Consider the following 20,118-nt stretch of genomic DNA (forward strand, 5'->3'; position numbering starts at 1 on the left):
GGGGGTGGGGGGGGGGGGCGCTGGGGAAAGAGTTGATGGGAACGTGGGGAGAATAAAATGGGATGGGTGTAAGTTGGTGGTTGGTGTGAACTCCCTGGGCTGATGTACGTCTCCAAGGCAGGAATTTAAATGCATGGCAACAGAGAATTTAAATGCAAGTAGTTAAATACCTCTGGATTTTGTTTAAAGTTACTAAAAAACCATGAAACTACTAGATTGTTGTAAAAACCCAACCGATTCAGTGTCCTTTCAGGAACAAGATCTGCTGTCCTGGCCTGGCCTGTGTGTGACACCCAACGATGTGGTTAACTCTTGTCTCCTCAGGGGGCATTTAAGGATGGACAATAAATGCTGGCATTGGTGATGTCCACGTCCAGGGAACAAATCAAGTCCATTATCAGGATATATAAAGTGGTTCTGCTTCAGGATTCACTGAGCAAACAGCTTTGTTTAGTCAGACAGGGCCATCAAAATTCAAACACAAATAGCCATGAGTAAGAAATGTGAAGCACCGGGTTTTTTTTAATTTCAAAAATAAACTCTATTCATAATGAAATATACACAAAAAGTGCAACAACTTGTTACATTTTTAATGTTATTTGGTCAATACCTTCAGTAGTGTTAAATTATTATTTTAAATCACAGTACCATTGCCACTCATGTGGCCCCCTGGGGTGATTCCCCCATTTCAATGTTCGAGGGGCTTCCCCACCCGACCCAGCCTCTCCATGTGCAGTAGCGGAAGGAGCCCAGACTGTGGTCCTTCCCCACAGAGCCTTTGCGTTGGCCGAGCTTCAGTGCGTCCCTCAGCACGGACTCCTGCACCCTGGATTGTGCCGGTCGGCAGCATTCCCACACGGACATCTCACAGTGCTGGAAGACCAACGTGTTTTGGGCAGACTTTGGACAGAACGTCTTTCACTGAGTTGATGACCTTCCAGCAGCACCTGATGTCTGTGTCGGTGTGTGTCCCCGGGAACAGCCCATAGATCAGAGAGTCCTCTGTGACACAGCTGCTGGGGATGAACTGGGACACGGACCCTTGGATCCTGCTCCACACCCTCTTAGCAAGTCTGCAAAGAAGTAGGTGACCCTGTCTCCTCCCCATCGCAGCTGTCCCGAGGGCAGCGTGTGTTGAGGTGATATATTGTCTGTACAGGAAGGATCTGACTGCGAGGGTCCCTCTCACCGCCAGCCAAGCAAGGTCTTGGTGCTTGTTAGTGAGTTCTGGCAATGAGGCATCCTGTCAGATGATTTGGACAGTTTGCTCGGGAAACCACCCCACATTATCCACTGAGTCCCTGTCCCGCAAGGCCACTGGGTTCCAAAAATCTGATTGTTATCAGAGGGTCTTGTGGGATCTTGGAGTGTTTGAGCCAATGCACACAAAGCCAAGGCTGGAGGGGTGCAATGCAAAACCAAAAATGTTCGGAGTCTGGAAATCTGAACCAAAAACCAATAATACTTAGCAGGTCAGGCAGCATCTGTGGAGGAAGAAACAGAGGTAATGTTTCAGGTTGACGACCCTTCATCCGAATGCAGAGAAAGGGAGGGAGAAAGGGAACAAAAGGGAAGGTCTGGGATAGACACTGAATGATGGTGTGTTAGAGTGTGCAGCAGAACTGATTGTATACCCAGCCTGTCTATCGTACTCACCAGGTCCTATGTACGGTACTCTGTTGAAGGCGTGGCATGCCTTCCTTACCTCCGCAGACCGCCTGAGCGAACTCCACGTGGGGATCCACAAATCCCTGGTGACCGAGGACACGAGCAAGATTCGGAAGTGGCAGAAGGAGATGTACCACAAGAAGTTCTTCGGGGGCTTCAAGGAGACTCATGAGGTGGAGCATGGATTCCGAAAAGCACAGAAGCCCTGGACAAAGAAACTGAAAAAAGTACGTCATCAGTAAATGATTATAGTGGTTGGTAGAGTTAGTGCAGTGCAACAGGTGTGTGGTGCGCCTGCTGTTGTACTCACTACAGAGCCGGTATGTACAATGGGTGTATGTGGTGCCCCAATGAAATGGATATTGGTGTCTGTGAAGTGCCCACAACACATTGGTCTTGTGTCCATTATATAACTGGTACTAAATTGGTAAAGTAAATTGGCTAATTATTGTCACGTGTACAATGAAGAATGAAGTGTTACAGTTACAGAGAAAGTGCAGTGCAGGCAGACAGTAAGGTGCAAGGCCACAACGAGGTAGATTGTCAAGTCAAGAGTCCATCTTGTCATTCAAGGGGACCATTCAATAGTCTTATAACAGCAGGATAGTATGAGAGCGTAGTGTGTAGCAGGCATAGCTGGATTTGACCTGGAGGCAGACACAATGGAAGCTCTTAGATAGGCACATGAATATTGCAGGGAATGGAGGATGCAGACCATGTGCAGGCAGAAGGGATTAGGTGTCATTCGCATAATTAATTCAGCACAACATTGTGGGCCGAAGGGCCTGTTCCTGTGCTGTACTGTTCTATGTTCTTAAAGCCTAGGAGGCCATTCAGCCCATTGCAGCTGCAAGCTCTTTGAATGGCATGTCTAATGCTACCCACACTCCCGCCCCTTCTCCCTGTCCTGTAAACGTTTCCTTTACTAAAGCACATCTACTTCCCCCCTGCAAGTTATTACTGAATCTGACCCCCTTCGTGCAGGCCGTGCATTTGAGGATTAGTTTCTTTAGTCATCTTAAATCTGTGACCTCTGGTTACTGACCCTCGACGTCACTGTAAACAGTTCCCTCCTTGCGTACACAGTAAGAACTCTTCCTGATCTTGAGCACCCCTATTAAACCTCCCTGTTATGTTAATGCTGGCAGGAGCTGACAGACGGGGTTTCCATGCTCCAGCAGTTCCTGGTGATCCAATTGCTCGCTACAGCCACTGTACCGCAGCTGCTGCTCTTGGTCAAAGTTGGGTAGACCTTTCCATTTGCGTAGCCTCAGCGGGATGTCTGTCCAACTGGACGGTGCTAACCCAGACCTCCCCTCTCCGCAGGCAGGAAAGCTGAAGAAACTCTACCATGCCAAGCGGAAAAAGGAACGAGTGGCCATTCTCCGGGAGAACAGCTGCAAGGCCAACCCAGCCTCTTCCTCATGGAAACAGCAGAAACTCCAGCGGCTGAGGGAAAAACGCAGCCAGGAGGCAGAGAAGGTGAACGGGGAATTCCGTACCATAGATCCTGCATGGATAGAACTATATATAACACTGGCCGTACTTGGAACATTGTGTGCAGTTCTGGTCGCCCCATTACAGGAAGGATGTGGAGGCTTTGGAGAGGGTGCAGAAGAGGTTCACCAGGATGTTGCCTGGATTAGAGGGTACGAGCTATAAGGAGAGGTTGGACAAGCTTGGGTTGTTTTCTTTAGAGTGTTGGAGGCCAAGGGCAGAAGTTCATAAAATTATGAGAAGCATAGATAGGGTAGACAGTCAGAATCTTTCTCCTAGGGTGGAAATGTCAAGTACTAGAGGACGTGCATTTAAGGTGAGAGGGGGGAAAGATTAAATGAGATGTGTGGGACAAGTTTTTTTTCCACACAGAGTGGTGGGTGCCTGGAACGGGCTGCCGGGGTGGTGGTGGAGGCAGATACAATGGTGACATTGAAGAGGCTGTTAGACACGTGACTATTGCAGGGAATGGAGGGATGTGGATCATATTCAGGCAGAAGAGATTTAGTTTAATTTGGCATTGTGTTCGGCACAGACATTGTGGGCTGAAGAGCCTGTTCCTGTGCTGTACTGTTCTATGTTCTGTAACAATGACCTGATTGTCCCCAAAACTGGCGGTTGTGACATTTGGGTCTAAGCCCTGGAATTCTCTTCACAAGAACCTGTTACCTCTCTCTTAAAACCTACCTCTTTGACTGAGCATTTGTTCATCTGTCCTAACTTAGATTCAGAAAGGTGCAGCGTAAACAAAGGCTTCTTGGTTCAGTCAGTCTCCACAGGCTCATCCAAAGACCAATAGTCAGACTCCTTTCTCACTCTTACCCACTGACCCTGGACCTTCAAGTAATTATCCTCATCCTTTTTTTGAAGGCCACTATTAAATGTAGATACTCTGCTCTGTAAGGCGATGGATTCCAAACTTAGCCACTCGACTCTAAGAGACTCTTCCCTTGTTCCTAGTCTTTTGCCAGTCACCTTAAACTGTGCCACAGAATCAGCTTCTCTTTATTTACCCTGACCCTACCCGGAATGGAGTCAAACCCTTAACTGATAATCACTGCCTCAGAACACTTCCCATGTTGTCAGAGCTTCCAGCTACCGATGAGCAGGATGGCTCCTGACCACGATGAAACATTTATAATGGAGGAAAATCTCTAGAGGTACTCCAGTGTTAAACAACAGAACATGACCAAGCTACGTAACCAGATAATAGGACTGATAATCTAATGCTTGGTTCAAGAGTTAGGAAGATGGAAATGTGGAGTTTCTTAGGGAGGCAATTCCAGAGCTTAGGGTCTTGGCACAGTTGCCAACGATGGAATGATTAAACTTGGGGATAGAACATAGGACAGTACAGCACAGGAACAGGCCCTTTGGCCCACGATACCTGTGCTGAACACAGGGCCAAATTAAACCAATCCCTTCTGCCTACACATGATCCATACCCCTCCATTCCCTGGATATTCATGTGCCTGTCTATAAAAGCCTCTTGCAGGCCACCATTGTATCTGCTTCCACTAGCAGCCCTTCCACCCCTTCTCTGTAGATGATCAAAAGGCTTGCCTTGGAGGTACAAGAGTTTTCAGAGACTGGGAAAAGTTTCAAAAATGGGGAAAGGTTCAGAAACAAAAACGATTTTACGATTTAGGTTTTGCTTCACTGTAAACCCATGTGTGGGGGAGATGGTGGACAAAACTTGGTGGGAGTTACAACACCAGCAGGAGGTTTGGATAGCCTTGTTTAGTGCAGGGCGTTGGAATAGGCTCAGGTGAAAGTAAACACAGGATGTGTGAGGGCTTTGTGAATCTGAGCAGAGCTGTGAGCTGAGCCAGGCGGTGTTACAGAGGTGGACAAAGGTGACATGATAGAGCTCCAAACCTCATCGCAAGCTCCAGTACAGGACCAAGGTTGAAAACATCTTGGTTCAACCTCAGACAACTCCCAGGGAGATGGATGTGGTCAGTCGGCTGGGGTTCTTGTAACATTCTGAGGGGGATTGACAGAGGGAATACTAGAGGATGTTTTCCCCTAAGGTTCAGGCTAAGGGATTGTCCATTTGAGATGGAGATGAGGGACTTTATCTCAGAATCTGGAGTTCTGTACTTCATTTGAACTGTGGAGGTAAAATCATTGATTCTATTCCTGGCAGAGATTAGGAACATAAACAGGGGCAGGTGTAGGCCACTCGGCCCCTCAAGCCTGTCCTATCACTCACTATGGCTGATCTGCCCCAGGCCAACTGGCAGTTCCCCACCGCACTCAGTTCCCTAATCTTCGAAAAAATTATCCACTTCCTTTTCAAATATCCCAATGATCTGGCCTGCGCAACGCTATTGGGTAGAGAACTCCAGAGATTCTCCACCCTCTGTGAGAAATATTGGCCAACATTTGAACCACAAGAGAGTCATGGGGGGAGAGTGGCGAAGCAGTGTTGAGGCCAAGATTGGATCAGCCATAGTCTTCCTGAATGACAGAACAGACCATGGTAGGGCCCTGGGGAGTGTTGTAGAACAGAAGGACCTAGGGGTATGGATACATTGTTCACTGAAAGTGGCATCACAGGTAGACAGGATGGTGAAGAAGGTGTTTGGCACACTGGCCTTCTTTGGTGGGGACACTGAGCCCAAGAGTTGGGATGTCATGTTACAGCTGTACAGGAGGTTGTGTGCAGTTCTGGTCACCTGAGTATGGGAAAAATGTCATTAAGCTGGAAAGGGTGCAGAAGAGATGCACAAGGATGTTCCTGGGACTGGAGGGTTTAAGTCACAGGGAAAGACTGGATAGGCTGGAACATTTTTCCCTGGCATATGGAAGGCTGACAGGTGACCAGAGAGGTTTATAAAATCATGAGGGGCATAGATGACGTAGATGATCAGTCTTTTTCCCAGGGTAGGGGGGGTCAAAAACCAGAGGGCACAGGTTTAAGGTGAGAGGGACAAGATTTAAAAGGGATCTGAGGGGCAACTTTTTCACACAGAGGGTGGTGGGTATATGGAACGAGCTGCCAGAGGAAGTGGTAGAGGTGGGTACAATTGTAATGTTTTGAAGACACTTGGACAGATACATGGATAGGAAAGGTTTAGAGGGATCTGGGTCAAATGTGAACAAATGGAACTGGCTCAAGTAGACGTTGGTCAGCATGGACAGTGACTTTGGGTGTTCCAGTATTTATTTGTAAGAGATTTTTGCTCATCCAGGTGAGAGAACTGGTGATGTAGTTGGTGCCAAGGTAGAAGTTGAAGCAGTTTTCAGACGGTGCTGAGGGGAAGCTTGTAGATAAGGAATCGAAGGATCCCAAGGTTAGATCCTCAGCGTACACCAGAAATGACAGGAAGAGAAGTCATTGCAGGGGGAAGCTCTGACGATAATGGTACTGATCCCTTCCTGCTGGATTGTGTGGAGACTGCTTAGAAGTTCAATCCTCATAACCATCAGATGCTTAATGGTAAATGAGGAACTTTCAGACTGTGATAATGTGGGACATCCAACAGCTAATTTTGTATGCAGTAAGTTCCCTCAAACAGCAATGAGATAACATCACCAAAAATAATCAGATTGTTTGGCTGTTGTGTGGGAGATAAAGGCCAAGGTAAGAGGGGGACGGTCCTCATTTTCTTCTGGAATGGCACCATGTAATCTTTTCACTGAGCTTCCACCTCTCTGGCAGCGTGATGCAGTTTAGCAATGCCTTAGCCCTGCACTGCGGATGGTGTGCTCAGATCTTCAGTGTGGGATGGCCTTCTGACTCCAGAGAGTTCTACCTTTGAGTCACAATACACACCCTGGGCAAACACTGCAGCTAATGTGTGCACAGCAGGATGGCTCCCATGGACCTACTGAGGGGATTGACCATTTGGAGTGGCTTTTGTTGGTGTTGGCAAAGGAACTGGGAGGACTGTTGCTGTTCTTTGAACAGCACCGTGGGGGGTTTCGTATGCCAGTCTGAAATGCAGCACCCTCACCACTATGTCAGATGGTTCAGGTTTCACATCAGAAAACTGAGCATCATTTTGGCCAGGATCCTGGGAGAACTCTAGTTGGGACACCGTGTTACAGTTGTACAAGACACTGGTGAGACTGCAGTTGGAGTATCGTGCGCAGTTGTGGTCACCCAGCAATAGGAAGGATGTCATTAAGAAACTGGAAAGGGTGCAGAAACGAGGATGTTATGGAGACTGAAGGGCTTGAGTTATAGGAAGGATGTGATTAAGCCAGACATGGTGAAGAAAAGATTTATGAGGATGTTGCCAGGATTGGAGGGCTGGAGTTATAAGGAGAGACTGGATAGGCTGAGGTTTATGAAATCATGAGAGGCATAGACAGGGTTGGGCCGAAGGGCCTGTTCCACGTTGTATAACTTGAATTGCTATCCTTGTGTTTTTTATATCCACCTTAATAAGCAGATCGGATCTTGACTAACATCTCATCCAAAAGGTAGCACCTTCAATGCAGCACTCCTTCAATACTGGGGCATCAGTCATACCTGCTCAAGTGTCTGGAGCAGATCTTGAACCCTTAACTTTCTGAACCAAAGATCCTGCCTCTTAACCCTGGCTCTGCGCGTGGATGTGTGTTTCTCCCTTGGTGCACTCATCACCTTCCCCCTCCATTCTCCCCACACCCCAAGGTTAAGCAGCGTTACACAAAGACCATAGAAGATTTAAACAAATACAACCCAAAGTACATGGAAGAGATGGAGATGGTCTTCGACCAGAGCCAGCAGTTGGAGCAGAAACGCACAATCTTTCTCAAACAGATCTTCCTCTCCATTCATCGGCACCTTGATGTCACCAACAATGAAAGGTGAGGTTAAAGCTGCATTCTAATGCACCACATCATCTCTGGATGGGCTACACTCAGTGAGAATATTGTGAGGACTAATTCAAAGATTTACATATATACTTTGGTTTGCTGGTGGAACAAGGGTGCAAGCTACATGGTCCCAAGCCATTAGATGCTGCATCTTTACACAGGCTTAGTTAATGTTATGTGTTCTAGGTGTTGGTGAAGGTATGCCAGAAAGCAAGATGCTGGAGGAACTCAGCGGGTCAGGCAGCATCTGTGGAGGGAAATGGACAGTCGATATCTCAGGTTGATATCATTCATCTGGACTGAAAAATAGAAGGGGAGGTAGCCAGTATAAAGACGTGAGGGGAAGGAGTGGAGCAATAGGTGGACCCAGGTGGTTGTGGGGGGGGGGGGGGGGGGTAGGCAGATGGAGGAGGGAAGGGTGGAAATAGTGACTGGGGGTGGAGGTGACAGGGGGCTGCAGAAGGTGGAGCCTGGAACCAGGGGAGGGAGGTGGGGAGGGCAGGTGGGAACAGTGGGGGGGGGGGGGGGGGGGAAGGGAAGGAGGGGAACCAATGGGAGGAATGTGTGGGTGATGGGGGCTGGGGTGGGTGTAGGAGGAACTGGGTAGATCAGGAGGAAAGAGAAAAGGGGGGGGGGGGGGAAGCAGTTACCAGAAGTTGGAGAATTCAGTGTTCATGCCATTGGGTTGTAGACTCCCCAGGGGGAATAGGAGGTACTGTTCCTGTAGTTTGTGCTTAGCCTCACCCTGGCAGTGGAGGAGGCTGAGGACAGACAGGTCGGTGTGGGAATGGGGAGGAGAATTAGTGCAGGTACGGTTGAGGTAGAAGTTTGCCTTTGGTCAAAAAAACATTAAATACACATCTGTGGCAGCTTGTGGTTAGTGTACCTCCACTTCAGTGGAACCATATTCAGGAAGTGGAGAACGTCAGTGATATGTTACAAGCAATGACTAAGTACTGTGCATCAGGTTGACTTTGATTTGGGCTTAAACTTCTGCTGTTGCTTCAACTACATCTGGAATGAAAGATCCAATCTGGATCCAAGGGTGGCCGAGTGATGCAGCAGTTAATGCCGCTGCCTCACAGCTCCGGGGTTCTGGGTTCTATCCTGACATCGGGAGCTGTCTGTGCAGAGGTTGCACCTTCTCTCTATGACCATCTGGTTTTCCTCCATCATTCAGGTAGGTTAATTGGCTGCTGCAAATGACCCCTCAGCATAGGTTAATGGCAAAAAGAATCACAGGAAAACTGATGGACATGCGGGGGGCAAGGGGGGAAAGACAGGTGGAATCAGACAATTGGGGGGGGGTGGAGGGAGCAGGAGATGGGCAGATGGAGCGAGATGGGGTAAGAGACAGGAAAGGTGAAGTAAGGGAGAAGAAACCCAGGGAGATAGGTATGTGGGTGATGGGCAGATGGGACCAGACGGGGAAGGATGATGAGTCTAATTAACAAAGTGGAGAGGGATGGAAAGGTCAACTAAGTGAGAGAGACCTTGGGTGGACCAGTGGGAGTAGGAAAGGAACACATGGGGAGTGGTTTACCTGAAAGTGGAACATTCAATGTTCGTACCGTTGGGTTGTAGGAATAAGAGGTGCTGTTCTTCTAGTTTGGGTTTGGCCTCCCCATGGCAGTGGAGCAGGTAGAGGACAGATAGGTTGGTGTGGAATGGGAAGGGGAATTGAAATGAGAGGCAACCCAAAGGTCGAGGTGGCCATTGCCCCTCAGCCTTCTCTGGGTTGTTGAGGCTTCCAATTGGTTCTGAATGGTGGCGTGTACCAGCCAGTGATATACAAACAAGTGGAAATCCCACAGCACTTCCTTCAAAGAGGGGGTTGCATCTCAGTTGAAGTAGCTTAGATCTACCTGAAACAGTTTCTTAATAAATTCCATTCCTTGCCAATTCTCTCTCTTTAGTTTCCGGTCTATTTTTAAGGATCTACACCAGACCGTGTTATCAATAAATGACCAGAATGACTTAAAATGGTGGCGCAACACATATGGCCCAGGAATGCCAACAAACTGGCCGCACTTCGAGGTGAGTATTGAGGCACCTTGTCCATTGGGGCCAGTTACTGTCCCAGCTTAATGATGTCCATCTCCCCACCACCCTCTGTCACAAGATGGAAGTCTAAGGGTAGAAATTGGTTCAATTGGTAAGACTCTTTCCCGAGAGTCAAAGGTTGATGCTTCAAACCTCCCTCTACATTGGGCTGACACTCCCAAAGCAGCAGTGTGATCGCTAGTGCAGCTTTTTAATCATAGCAACGCTCTCCTGAGCTCCCAGCTGCATCCTGTGTCATTGTTCCAAAAAACATACTGGAGAGTTCTCCCAGTATCTTGGCTAATTATTATCCTCCAACTAATATGTTCATGATCTGGTTATTAATTTACAGTTTGTGGGAACAATTTGGCAACTGCATTTTACCAGTATTTATATTGCCTCCTTTAATTGCTCTGACCTGGAGAGAGTTCTGAGCAATTACTTAAATCAAGTGGTCTGTAATCAGTTAGGAACTGAAGTCTGCTTCACTGGCATTTAACGTTAAACCTTGACCTCTCAGGAATGGTGCCCAGAGATGGAGAAGATAACCGACAAGAAAGGAAAAGGACAGAAAGAAGGAGAAAAGGTGGTTCTTCAGAGCTTAAGGTAATGGGGCTCCTTTCCGAAGATCTGCCTTCCTCTACCGATGTTTGCCTCTCCCTTATCAAACTTGCTGGCTCACCTACAGGGGCACTGAGTCCACTGCACTACCTCAACTTTCCTGGCCAGTATTCACATGCAGTTGTCACCATACTCCATCGCAGGACACCACTCACTCCAGTCATAACCGATCCAGTCAGGGTTACTGGATGTCAAGCGCAGCTAATCTCCCAGCTCAAAGTACCGAGTTCCTCTGGTATTCTGACCGCCCCCCCCCTCCCCCCAAATAAACATGCAAACCCTTCAGGAGAACCAGTAACTAATAGTGAATCCAAAATCCCTTTCTCTGCCCTTTCGAAACAGGCACTTGCTGTTGCTTTATAGGTGAAGGTCATCGGTTAACCTTGAGGGACCCCTGCCATTTTTCCTGCAGAACTAGTGATTATATTTCAGAATGGTCTTCATTGCCTATGACATGGGCTGTCAGGTTGCAAAAGATGCAGTAAGTGCAAGCTCTTTCCTCACTTCTCTGCAGCCAGCTGAAATCAGCTAACACAGCTCAGACCAGGAGTCAAACCTATATCCTTCTGAAGGTGCAGGCGTTCCCCGTGAACTGGGCACTCTGAAAATTACTGAAGTGCAAAGATCCACTTGCACAAGCTGAGAGTGGGGATACAAGCAACCAGCAGACTGAGAAAGCAAGACTGAATTGAGAGTGAGGTCCATTCCATCTCAACCTTCACCCAAGAAGTCCCAAAAAAAACTACTTGCTTCCATTCAAATTGGTTAGGCTTCATGATTTATGCAGGGATTAGGGTGTCTTTGACAAAAGTAGTATTTATTGCTTATTCCAGGTTGCCCTGAAGGTAGCTAAAGGTGAACCACCTGCTTGAAATGCTGCAGATCTCCTGGTCAAGGTGTTCCTATTGTGCCCTTGTCCTCCTAGCTGACAAAGATCTCAGGTCTGGGACATGCTGTCACAGTAATGTAGAATTGCTGCCATGCACTTAATCCCAATTCCCATTCAGTAATTTAGACGGTAACCTGGCTCAATTTTACCTGTTTAACCACTAAGTGCATTAATGAATATCAAGACTCTTTGAAGTCAAAACAGAACATGCTGGAATTATGCAGCAAGTCAGGCAGTATCTGTGGGGAGAAAAAGAGAGTTAATGATTCAGTTTGATTGACTTGAGGAAAGGTCATCTTTAAACAGTAACTATTTCTCACTCCATAGATACTGCCTGACCTGCTGAGTATTTCCAACATTTTGTGTTACATTAGATTTCCAGAATCAGTAGTACATTTGCTTTTCTCTCAATGACAAAAATCACACCACATTATCTCAAGCAGAGAGGAAGCAAAATGCCACAAAGAAGAACTGCTACTTCAGTTCCTGGTCCTTGGACATGCCAATTGATGCCCAAGTCCAGAGCCTTGGATACAAACAGAGATCCAGAATGAGGGGCTGTGAACAGGAGGCTCTCACCCAACCTGATCAACCTAGCTTCCATTGTAAACACTGGTTCACAGCCAAAGTTCTTTTTAAAAGCCACTCCACTTTTGTTTTGGTTTCACAGTTTAAATAAAGGTTATTCCCTTGGTGAGGATGGCACAAACATCCCTGGCGTCAGAATCCGAGCACTGTATGATTACTCCAGCCAGGAAGCAGATGAGCTCAGTTTCAAGGCGGGTAAGCTCTACATCATCAACTTATGCAATCTGTTCCAACTTAACGTTCACCCAAAAAATTCCCAAACCACAGGGCGGGAAGCAGCAGGACAGGAGGGACTCATGAGGGTGAATTTCTCCTTCTTCTGTACCCTCTCTGCCTCACTGTTGGAAGACATTCTCTCAGTCTCCACATCTCTTCCTAAACTTTGCAAAGTCATAGGCAATTTGGCCCTACAAGTTAATGTAGGTGCAGAGGCTCCTCGCACTCTGCTAAACCCAACAGTGTCTTCTTCTACAGCTTCCTACCTCTTATTAACCCACCTTAAATACATCCATCCTATTCTCAACTACACTAGGTGGTGGGAAGTTCTAACCAGTCTGGGTTAAGGGATTTCTCCCGAATTCCCTATTGTTTTTATCAGCAATCATTCTTCTATTTCTGTCCCCTGTTCAGATCTTGTCAACCAGTAGAAACATCATCTCAATATTTATCCTATCAAACCCTCACCACTTAAAGAGCTTCACCCAACAAAGCTTTAGCTTTCTCTTTCTTAGCCCATTCAGTCTTCCCTGACAATTATAACCTTAGATCACGTATTATCTTAAATATTTTTATGCACCTCTTCCTGTGTTTTTATAACCTGGTGACGTGAACTATTTATTTTCCTATGAGTGTTATAACCGAAGCTCCCCACCCACAATGATCAAAACTTCCCTCACCGGCTGTTCTTTTGGCCCCTTAATTTCCTGCTTGATCCATCTCCTTTTCCATCGGGTTTAGTTTCTTTAAAGCCCATCTCTTCCTCTCAATCATCTAACCGAGAAAAGCCATCTCCAGTTCAGTAATAAGTTCTATTTGCTGAAACTCTCAGCTACTTCTGTGCTCTCTCTTCCCACCACCCCCAAATACACCAAAGTCATACTACATGCCTGCATTGTCATTCACTCCAGGCTTGCACTAAATCATCTCCTCCAGCCAAGCACAATCAGTGCTCCATTCTTCCCAGTCAATGACCTCCTAACCTTGTTACTGAGAATCTGCAGCTTCTAATCTTCCACTTCATTCACACTCCTGAAATCTTCACTAAGATTTAGTTGGACATACTTTGCCACCTCTCAGTTTCTACCACATCCTACCCGTGCTATTTTGAGGTACTGTACATTTATTACACTGATGATGTCCCATTCTACAAACTGTGGATGTCAAGACCTTCTTTCTAATGAACATCGTTCTACTTTGAGATGCTGGGTTAAAAATGCAGTTCAAAGCTGATGCTAGTTAATTTGTTAACTGGGAGTCAGAACCAGTTGGGAAAATTAAAAATGCCACACTGTATTAAGGGACACTTTCCTTAATTGGGACTGAAACAGAAAAGAGGGAGATTTTGCTCTGCACTTACATTTGTGGGACAGTTATCACACGAGGCAAGTGATACAAATATCTTAACTCCAGCCTTAAGTTAATACAGCCTTTCGAACTACAGCAATTGCAAGTTCTCTCACAGTTCATCTCTGCTGCCTGCCAGCTCTTGGAGCTGGGGTTTGGTCAGGGAACTGGAAGGCAGAATGGGAAGTTGAACAATTAAGCATCCACACTTTTTCTAAGAAAAAAAGATAAGTTGGCATTAAGTTTGCAAGGTCCTAGACCAAATCATTGCTTGCACTCAGCTCTCCTCAACAGTACTTGGGTAGAGGCTGACATCTAGTGGCTAGAGGCAAGATGGGTGATTTATTTTGGATTACCAGGCAGAAAAGATAAATCAAGTTATTCTAGAAATACTGCTTGCAAGGAAGACACGGTCACGCCAGATAGGGGAGAGAGATTTGACGATGTTGTCAGGAATAAGAATTTTACCTACAAGGAAAGACTGGTTAGGCTGGATCTGTTTTCTTTGTAATGGGGGAGATTTTTTTCAGGCAAATTCAAGTTTATTATCATAGGCATGCATACCCAGGGTATAAATGACACGAGAATTGGCCTTTTGCAGCAGCAGCACAATAAATAACAAACACTAGTTAGTAAATTATACACAACCTGCACAAAAAAATAAACTGAGTGCAAATTGAGAAAGGAAAAATATAGTCCGTGATAGTATTAGGGTTTTTCAGGTTAGTTCAAGAACCTGATGGCAGTGGGGAAGAAGCTGTTGTTGAACCTTGAGGTGTGGATCTTCAGGCTCCTGTAACAGTGTTGATAGAGTGTAAAGGAAATGGGCCTTTTCAGAGTTAAACGGGGTGCATAAATTTAATTGACAGATGAGCTGAGTAGGCAAGGAAACAATTTTACCGGAGGACTGAGAGCATGGTAGATGCAGAAACTCTCACTTTTAAGACGAATTGTTAAAGCTCATTCACCCACCACTTGCTGGTTAACCCAATGCCAGTCCTAGCACTCCACTCCTGTATTAATTAGTGAAGTGTGCCGGTTAGGAAAGTGGCAGATAACCAAGCTTTTATCAGCCACTGATGTACAGGTCTTGACAGAGTGCAAGGCTATAGAGCAAGAAATGGGATTAGGCTCATTTTTGGACTTGGTGTCATAATACAGAAGGTAGAGTAATTCAAGACTTGCTGGGATACAGTTGAACTGATGCTAATAGCACTCTCCTACACCCTATTTAGGGAATTAAAAAAAACAGAAAATGCTGCAAACACTCAGCAGGTCAGGCAGCATCTGTGGAATTGGAAAGAGTTGATGTTTCAGGTCCAAGACCCTTCAGGGATCTGGTATCCTGCTTGCGACAAGCTGGTATGTAGGTACAGCAGGTAATCTGGAAAGCTAACAGAATGTTATTGTAATAGTGAAGGGAATTGCCTACAAAAATAGGGAGATGATGCATCAGTTGTAGAGTGCATTGGTGAGAGCACATCTGGAGTACTGTGCACAGTATTGGTCTCCTTATTAGGCAAGGATTTTAATGTGCTGCAAGTAATTTAGAGGTTTAACTTCCACACTCCACTGCTTCATGGGTCTGTCACCCTTCCTCACCTGGAGCTAGCTCTTGCTCCATCCCTTCCCTTCACCTTTTTATACTGGCTATCTCCCCTGTTTTAGTCCAGATTAAGGGTCTCAACCCGAAATGTCAACTGTCCATTTCCCTTCAATAGATGCTGCCTGACCTGCCGAGTTCCTCCAATATCTTATTTTTAAAATAAAGTTTAAAACCTGGAACGGGCAAGTTATAAGGGATGGACAGGCTTAGAGGTCAGCAAAGTGAGGGTGTTTGAAAACAAGGGGTTAAGGCAGATCAGGCAAAATTTGAGATCATCAGCGATTTTATAGAATGATGCCGCAGGCTTTGGGAACCAAGCTGCCTGTGCCTGCTCTGTATTTGAATTAGGGTTGGGGTAGCACTGTGGCACAGTTAGTAAATCTACTGCCTTGTAGCTCCAGCAATCCAGGTTCAATCCTGACCTCAGGTGCTGTGCGTGGAGTTTGCATGTTCTCCCTGTAATCACATGGGGTTCCTCCCTCATCCCAAAGCCTTGCAGGTAGGTAGGTTAATCGGCCACTAAATTACTCCTAGTATGTAGGTGAGAGGCAGAATCTGGGGAGAATTGATGGGAATATAGTGAAAAAATGGGATTAGCACAAAAACGGGCAGTTGATGGTCAGAGGGGACTGGTGAAGGGGCTGTATGACGATGTTCATCTTCTTTACATTCTGTTTATTGGGCACTTTTATATTTCTGTGCATGTTTTCCAGGCCAGGAGCTGACTAAAGTAGAGGATGAGGATGAACAAGGATGGTGCAAAGGTTACCTTGACGGAGGCCGGATCGGGCTGTATCCAGCTAACTATGTAGAAGTTATACAGTAGAAAGCATTCACCCAAAGAGGATACCTAAAACGAAGACAGCTGCAGCACCAGGAACCATCTTAAAGCACGTATCATCATCACTGCTTTAAAACATTTTAAAATTTATTTTTGTTGATTTTATTTAGCCTGTGAATGCCAATGACATTATTACCTGGGAGGACTATCCAAGTCAAATTATACAAGGGGGTGAGATTAATATTAGAGTGTTGGTGCAGAAGTTACTGAGCCCACCAGATGCTGCCAAAGTAGATTAGAGACTGTGGGACAGTGAGAGGTATTGGATTTGATTTTGACCAGGAGCTGGTTCATCAATAAAATTACAGGTCATCAAACTGCTTAAGAGCCCCTAAGCTTGGCAGTGTAAGGAATCAGAGCCACATTAAAACATGCAATGGATAAGCCAACCCCTGGGTTACACAACCGAATCCACACTGGTGTTAATTAAGTTCCTTTGTATTGTCAGGGGACCAGCAACAATAACCAGCCAGCTTCCCCTCAAAATAGCATTAATGTCAGTCACTGTTTGACGAAACAGGAGAAAGCATTTCTTTTCAGTGATAAAATCCCTGATGCTGGAACACCTTCACCTCTTGCTAAGGCCAGTTACCTTCAATGTGTATTTTAGGTTACTGTAAACACAGAGCTTTCAAACAAAGGCCACACTTTGTGCATCATAAATACAAGTGAATGCAGGACAAACTCATACCGAAATGGAAAAGTCAGGTGCACAAGTACGTTGTACAGTTAACAAAAAATATATACATAATGCTGTAGCATTTGCCAGGGAATGTTACAATCTTGTTAGACTCTGTAACATACTCAACACAAATTATTGTACACTGATTTAACTCCCTCCTTACTGCAACACTCTCTGTCACCTGCAGTACAGCTGTCTGTGGTTAGGAACGGGTTCCATTTCTACCGACATCCTTAGTTGATTTTGTTTGTAAGTCGTAAATTACACAAAAATCACTCAGTATGCTAACCGTACCTCCACAGTATTGTAATGAAGGGCATTAAAAACACACAAGACCTGATAAGAACAATTACTAAAAGTGGAGAGAAAACACTAGCTCTGCTGTTCGTAGGATCAAACATATGTACGTACGTCAGACTTTTGTATTAAATAATACGGGAGCTCATTGGGGAGTCCGTAAGTGGGGCATTTGTAACCCAGGAACAGCCTGGTTGGCCCATAGGACTACAATAATGGACTCGCCTAGCAGTCAAGAGTTCAAGACTATTAATTCAGAGACGAGTTCAAAAGCTGCATCATGGCAGCTGGGGAATTAAACTAATCTAGAATTTAAAAAAAAGCTAGTCTCAGTAAACTAGAAAAACCGGACAGTTGTAAAAAAAAACTGCTTCACTCACACTTTAATGGAAGGAAAGCTACTGTCCTCACACTTGACACAATTCAAATCCTTCCCGCAACACACCCGAAGTCCTCTAACACTAATATCTGCTCCAACCCCTCTCACATTCAGTACATCCCACAATCTTCACTGCAACATTCTGACATACTCTTGACCCCTTAAAATAACAAGCTCCTAAAAATGCCCTTCAACCAACACAATATTCCCAGATTATTCTTCCCCTCAAACTATTAACAACCTGTGCCCCATATTAAGCTTTGTACTTTCATTATTGACCATTGCCTAACTGCGGAATACAAAAATGCTATAAATGCACTGTCTGTTAGTCAAGTCTAGATGAGAAATCCGGGAGCTACTAATTCAGACAGTGAATGACAAATATCAGTCCTCACCTCTGGTACATTTCCAGAACCCTCGGTTTTTACTTCAGGTGCCCAGCATTCAAAGCTATTTTTTACATGAAACTGTAATCTCTGTAAATAAACTCAGTTTAGTTCTAGGGATAGAGACCGTACACAGAATTAATGCAGGTGTCTGCAAACAGAGACCTTGACATCTAATCTGATACGAGAGTTCTATCTCCTAAGCGACAGGTTTTTGTTAAAATACCTTGTTGTGTTTGTATTTTTATTGCAACATCGCACTGAAACAGTCAGTGGGGGGAGGGTCCTGGTTCCTTGCCACTGAACTAGAGAATGCTTTTAAAAGTGTAACGGTAAGAGGAGCTATCGGCAGTGGGGAACAATCATCCACCCAAGTGCCTTGTTGTTTTTCCAATGACCTCTGTGGTTCAGTGGATTCGGGAATCTGGCTGTGATGCTCTTTATCCAACTCAATTCTTCCTGCGTGCCCCATCTTACCACATCCAACCGTTAAAGAGGTTCTGAATTCAGAATCCTCACAAGCATGGAGCGAATGTTAAGCAGGTACACTGCATGGTAGTACAGATTAGGGTCAGTACCTTCAGGAAAGGAAGGGACAAATGGAAAATGAAACACAGGGAATTTTTTCCCTTGTGAAGCAGTGCAGTATTTCATGATCCTGGAGATTTATGTTCTCGAGTTTTTAAATAAATTCATTACAACTACATTTCTAGCCTCCTAACCCTGCACAGAAAAGGCAAAACTGACCAGGATTTTGAGATAGTTATCCTGGCTAGAGAGGGCAAACTTGAAAGCCAATGTTATGCCAACAAACCAACCGTTACAGAAATATCAGCACAATATATAGCTAAGGAAGAACATTGTTTTATAGCTCCCTCTTTAGGACCCTTGCCATTATGACAAAAACATCTAAGGATTGTTTCATGGATTAATAGAAAATATATATTAACTGACAGGAAGCTACATTTGCAAATCTTTGTATATGGACACTGCCAATGCTTTTGATTTAAATATGTAGCAATAAATTACCTTGTCTGAAACATCATTGAAGAATCTTCTGCTTCCTCTTCGATCCACTGCCTTTACCAACATCTGAAGACCAAGAAACAGAACTTTACCTGCTGTTTTAGACACAACTGATGATTAGTACCCTTGAATTCACCTCTCTAATTCAATTCTGTTGACTTGCGTAACTTTGAAACCATATTTTCAGAAGGAAAGTTCAACCGCCCTCCCCCCCACCCCCCCAAGATGTTGCTACATTGTGTATTTAATGCGTACAACAGGGGACAGATTTCTGTGCTTTTGTTAGGGGTGGGGGGAGATAAACTGACCTCAGAAGTACAGATGAGGAAGGGGATTTCCTAGGGTTGGGGAACCAAGAACTAGAGGGCATAGAATTAAGGTGAAGGGGAGAGATTTAAAAAGGACCCAAGGGACAACATTTTCCACACAGAGGGTGATCCGTATTTGGAACGAGTTGCCAGAGGAAGTGGTTGAGGCAGGTACAATAATGACATTTAAAAAGGATTTGGACAGGTACATGGATAGGAAATGTTTAGAAGGACATGGGCAAATGGGACTAGTTTAGATGGACACCTTAGTCAGCATGGACCAGTTGGTCCGAAGGGCCTGTTTCTGTACTGTATGACTCTAACCTTGTAATACCATCTTAGATGACATCCTCTGTAAGAGAATGAAGCCACTGTCATCTACATTTACAAACACTATATGGCATAACACATCTCAAACCACCTTCAGACTTGACTGTTTCATCACCATTATTTCGTTCTAGATTCGAGGTTGCCACAAACCCTCCTCCTCTGCCCTAACATTACAGGGCAAGGCCCTTTTCAATCATAATTACATTCTGAAACACACTCTTGTTACAATCTCAAAAGCCTCGACAAAATCTGTCCCTTCGATGATGCCTTGAATCACACCCACCCCACCTTTTTCCTTAATTCTACGTGGTATCCATCTTCACCACTGCTTTACGTTGTAAAGTGCTGCACAGATGCAAGTTCTGGAAAGGGCAACAAAACAAATTTATTAGTTAACCTGAAGAAGATCTGCATTGGAGTTGATTAAATGCATTATTTTCTTGCATGCTTTGGTACAAATTTCTATAGTGTTTGAAAGAAAAATAACCCATCACATTACCATATAAAAGGTAAAAATAATACCAAAAATAGCATTGGATTTAATAAAAATCCATCTCATTGCAATTATGGAAAGATCTGTCA

General features: G+C 45.1%; 1 protein-coding gene and 1 long non-coding RNA gene across 2 annotated transcripts in view; one reads left to right on the forward strand and one right to left on the reverse strand.

The window, feature by feature from the left end:
- The window catches only part of si:ch211-51c14.1 (protein kinase C and casein kinase substrate in neurons protein 3), a 55,919-nt gene extending 37,002 nt beyond the window's left edge, over nt 1–18,917 (forward strand). The window contains exons 4-10 of the mRNA XM_052043275.1: nt 1,660–1,895; nt 2,995–3,150; nt 7,793–7,968; nt 9,894–10,014; nt 10,541–10,626; nt 12,201–12,313; nt 16,001–18,917. Coding sequence (XP_051899235.1) covers nt 1,660–1,895; nt 2,995–3,150; nt 7,793–7,968; nt 9,894–10,014; nt 10,541–10,626; nt 12,201–12,313; nt 16,001–16,113 — 1,001 coding nt within the window. The 3' untranslated portion in view covers nt 16,114–18,917. The remainder of the gene's footprint in view (nt 1–1,659; nt 1,896–2,994; nt 3,151–7,792; nt 7,969–9,893; nt 10,015–10,540; nt 10,627–12,200; nt 12,314–16,000) is intronic.
- On the reverse strand, nt 635–19,958 carry LOC127585651 (uncharacterized). The gene is made up of 4 exons (XR_007958550.1): nt 19,825–19,958; nt 18,902–18,964; nt 1,706–1,886; nt 635–1,484 (listed from the first exon to the last, which is right to left on the reverse strand). It is a non-coding gene; the product is annotated as an uncharacterized LOC127585651 (long non-coding RNA).
- Between the last annotated feature and the right edge of the window lie 160 nt (nt 19,959–20,118).

The sequence above is a fragment of the Pristis pectinata genome, chromosome 33 (genome assembly GCF_009764475.1).
Source record: "Pristis pectinata isolate sPriPec2 chromosome 33, sPriPec2.1.pri, whole genome shotgun sequence".
NCBI classification, from domain to species: domain Eukaryota; kingdom Metazoa; phylum Chordata; class Chondrichthyes; order Rhinopristiformes; family Pristidae; genus Pristis; species Pristis pectinata.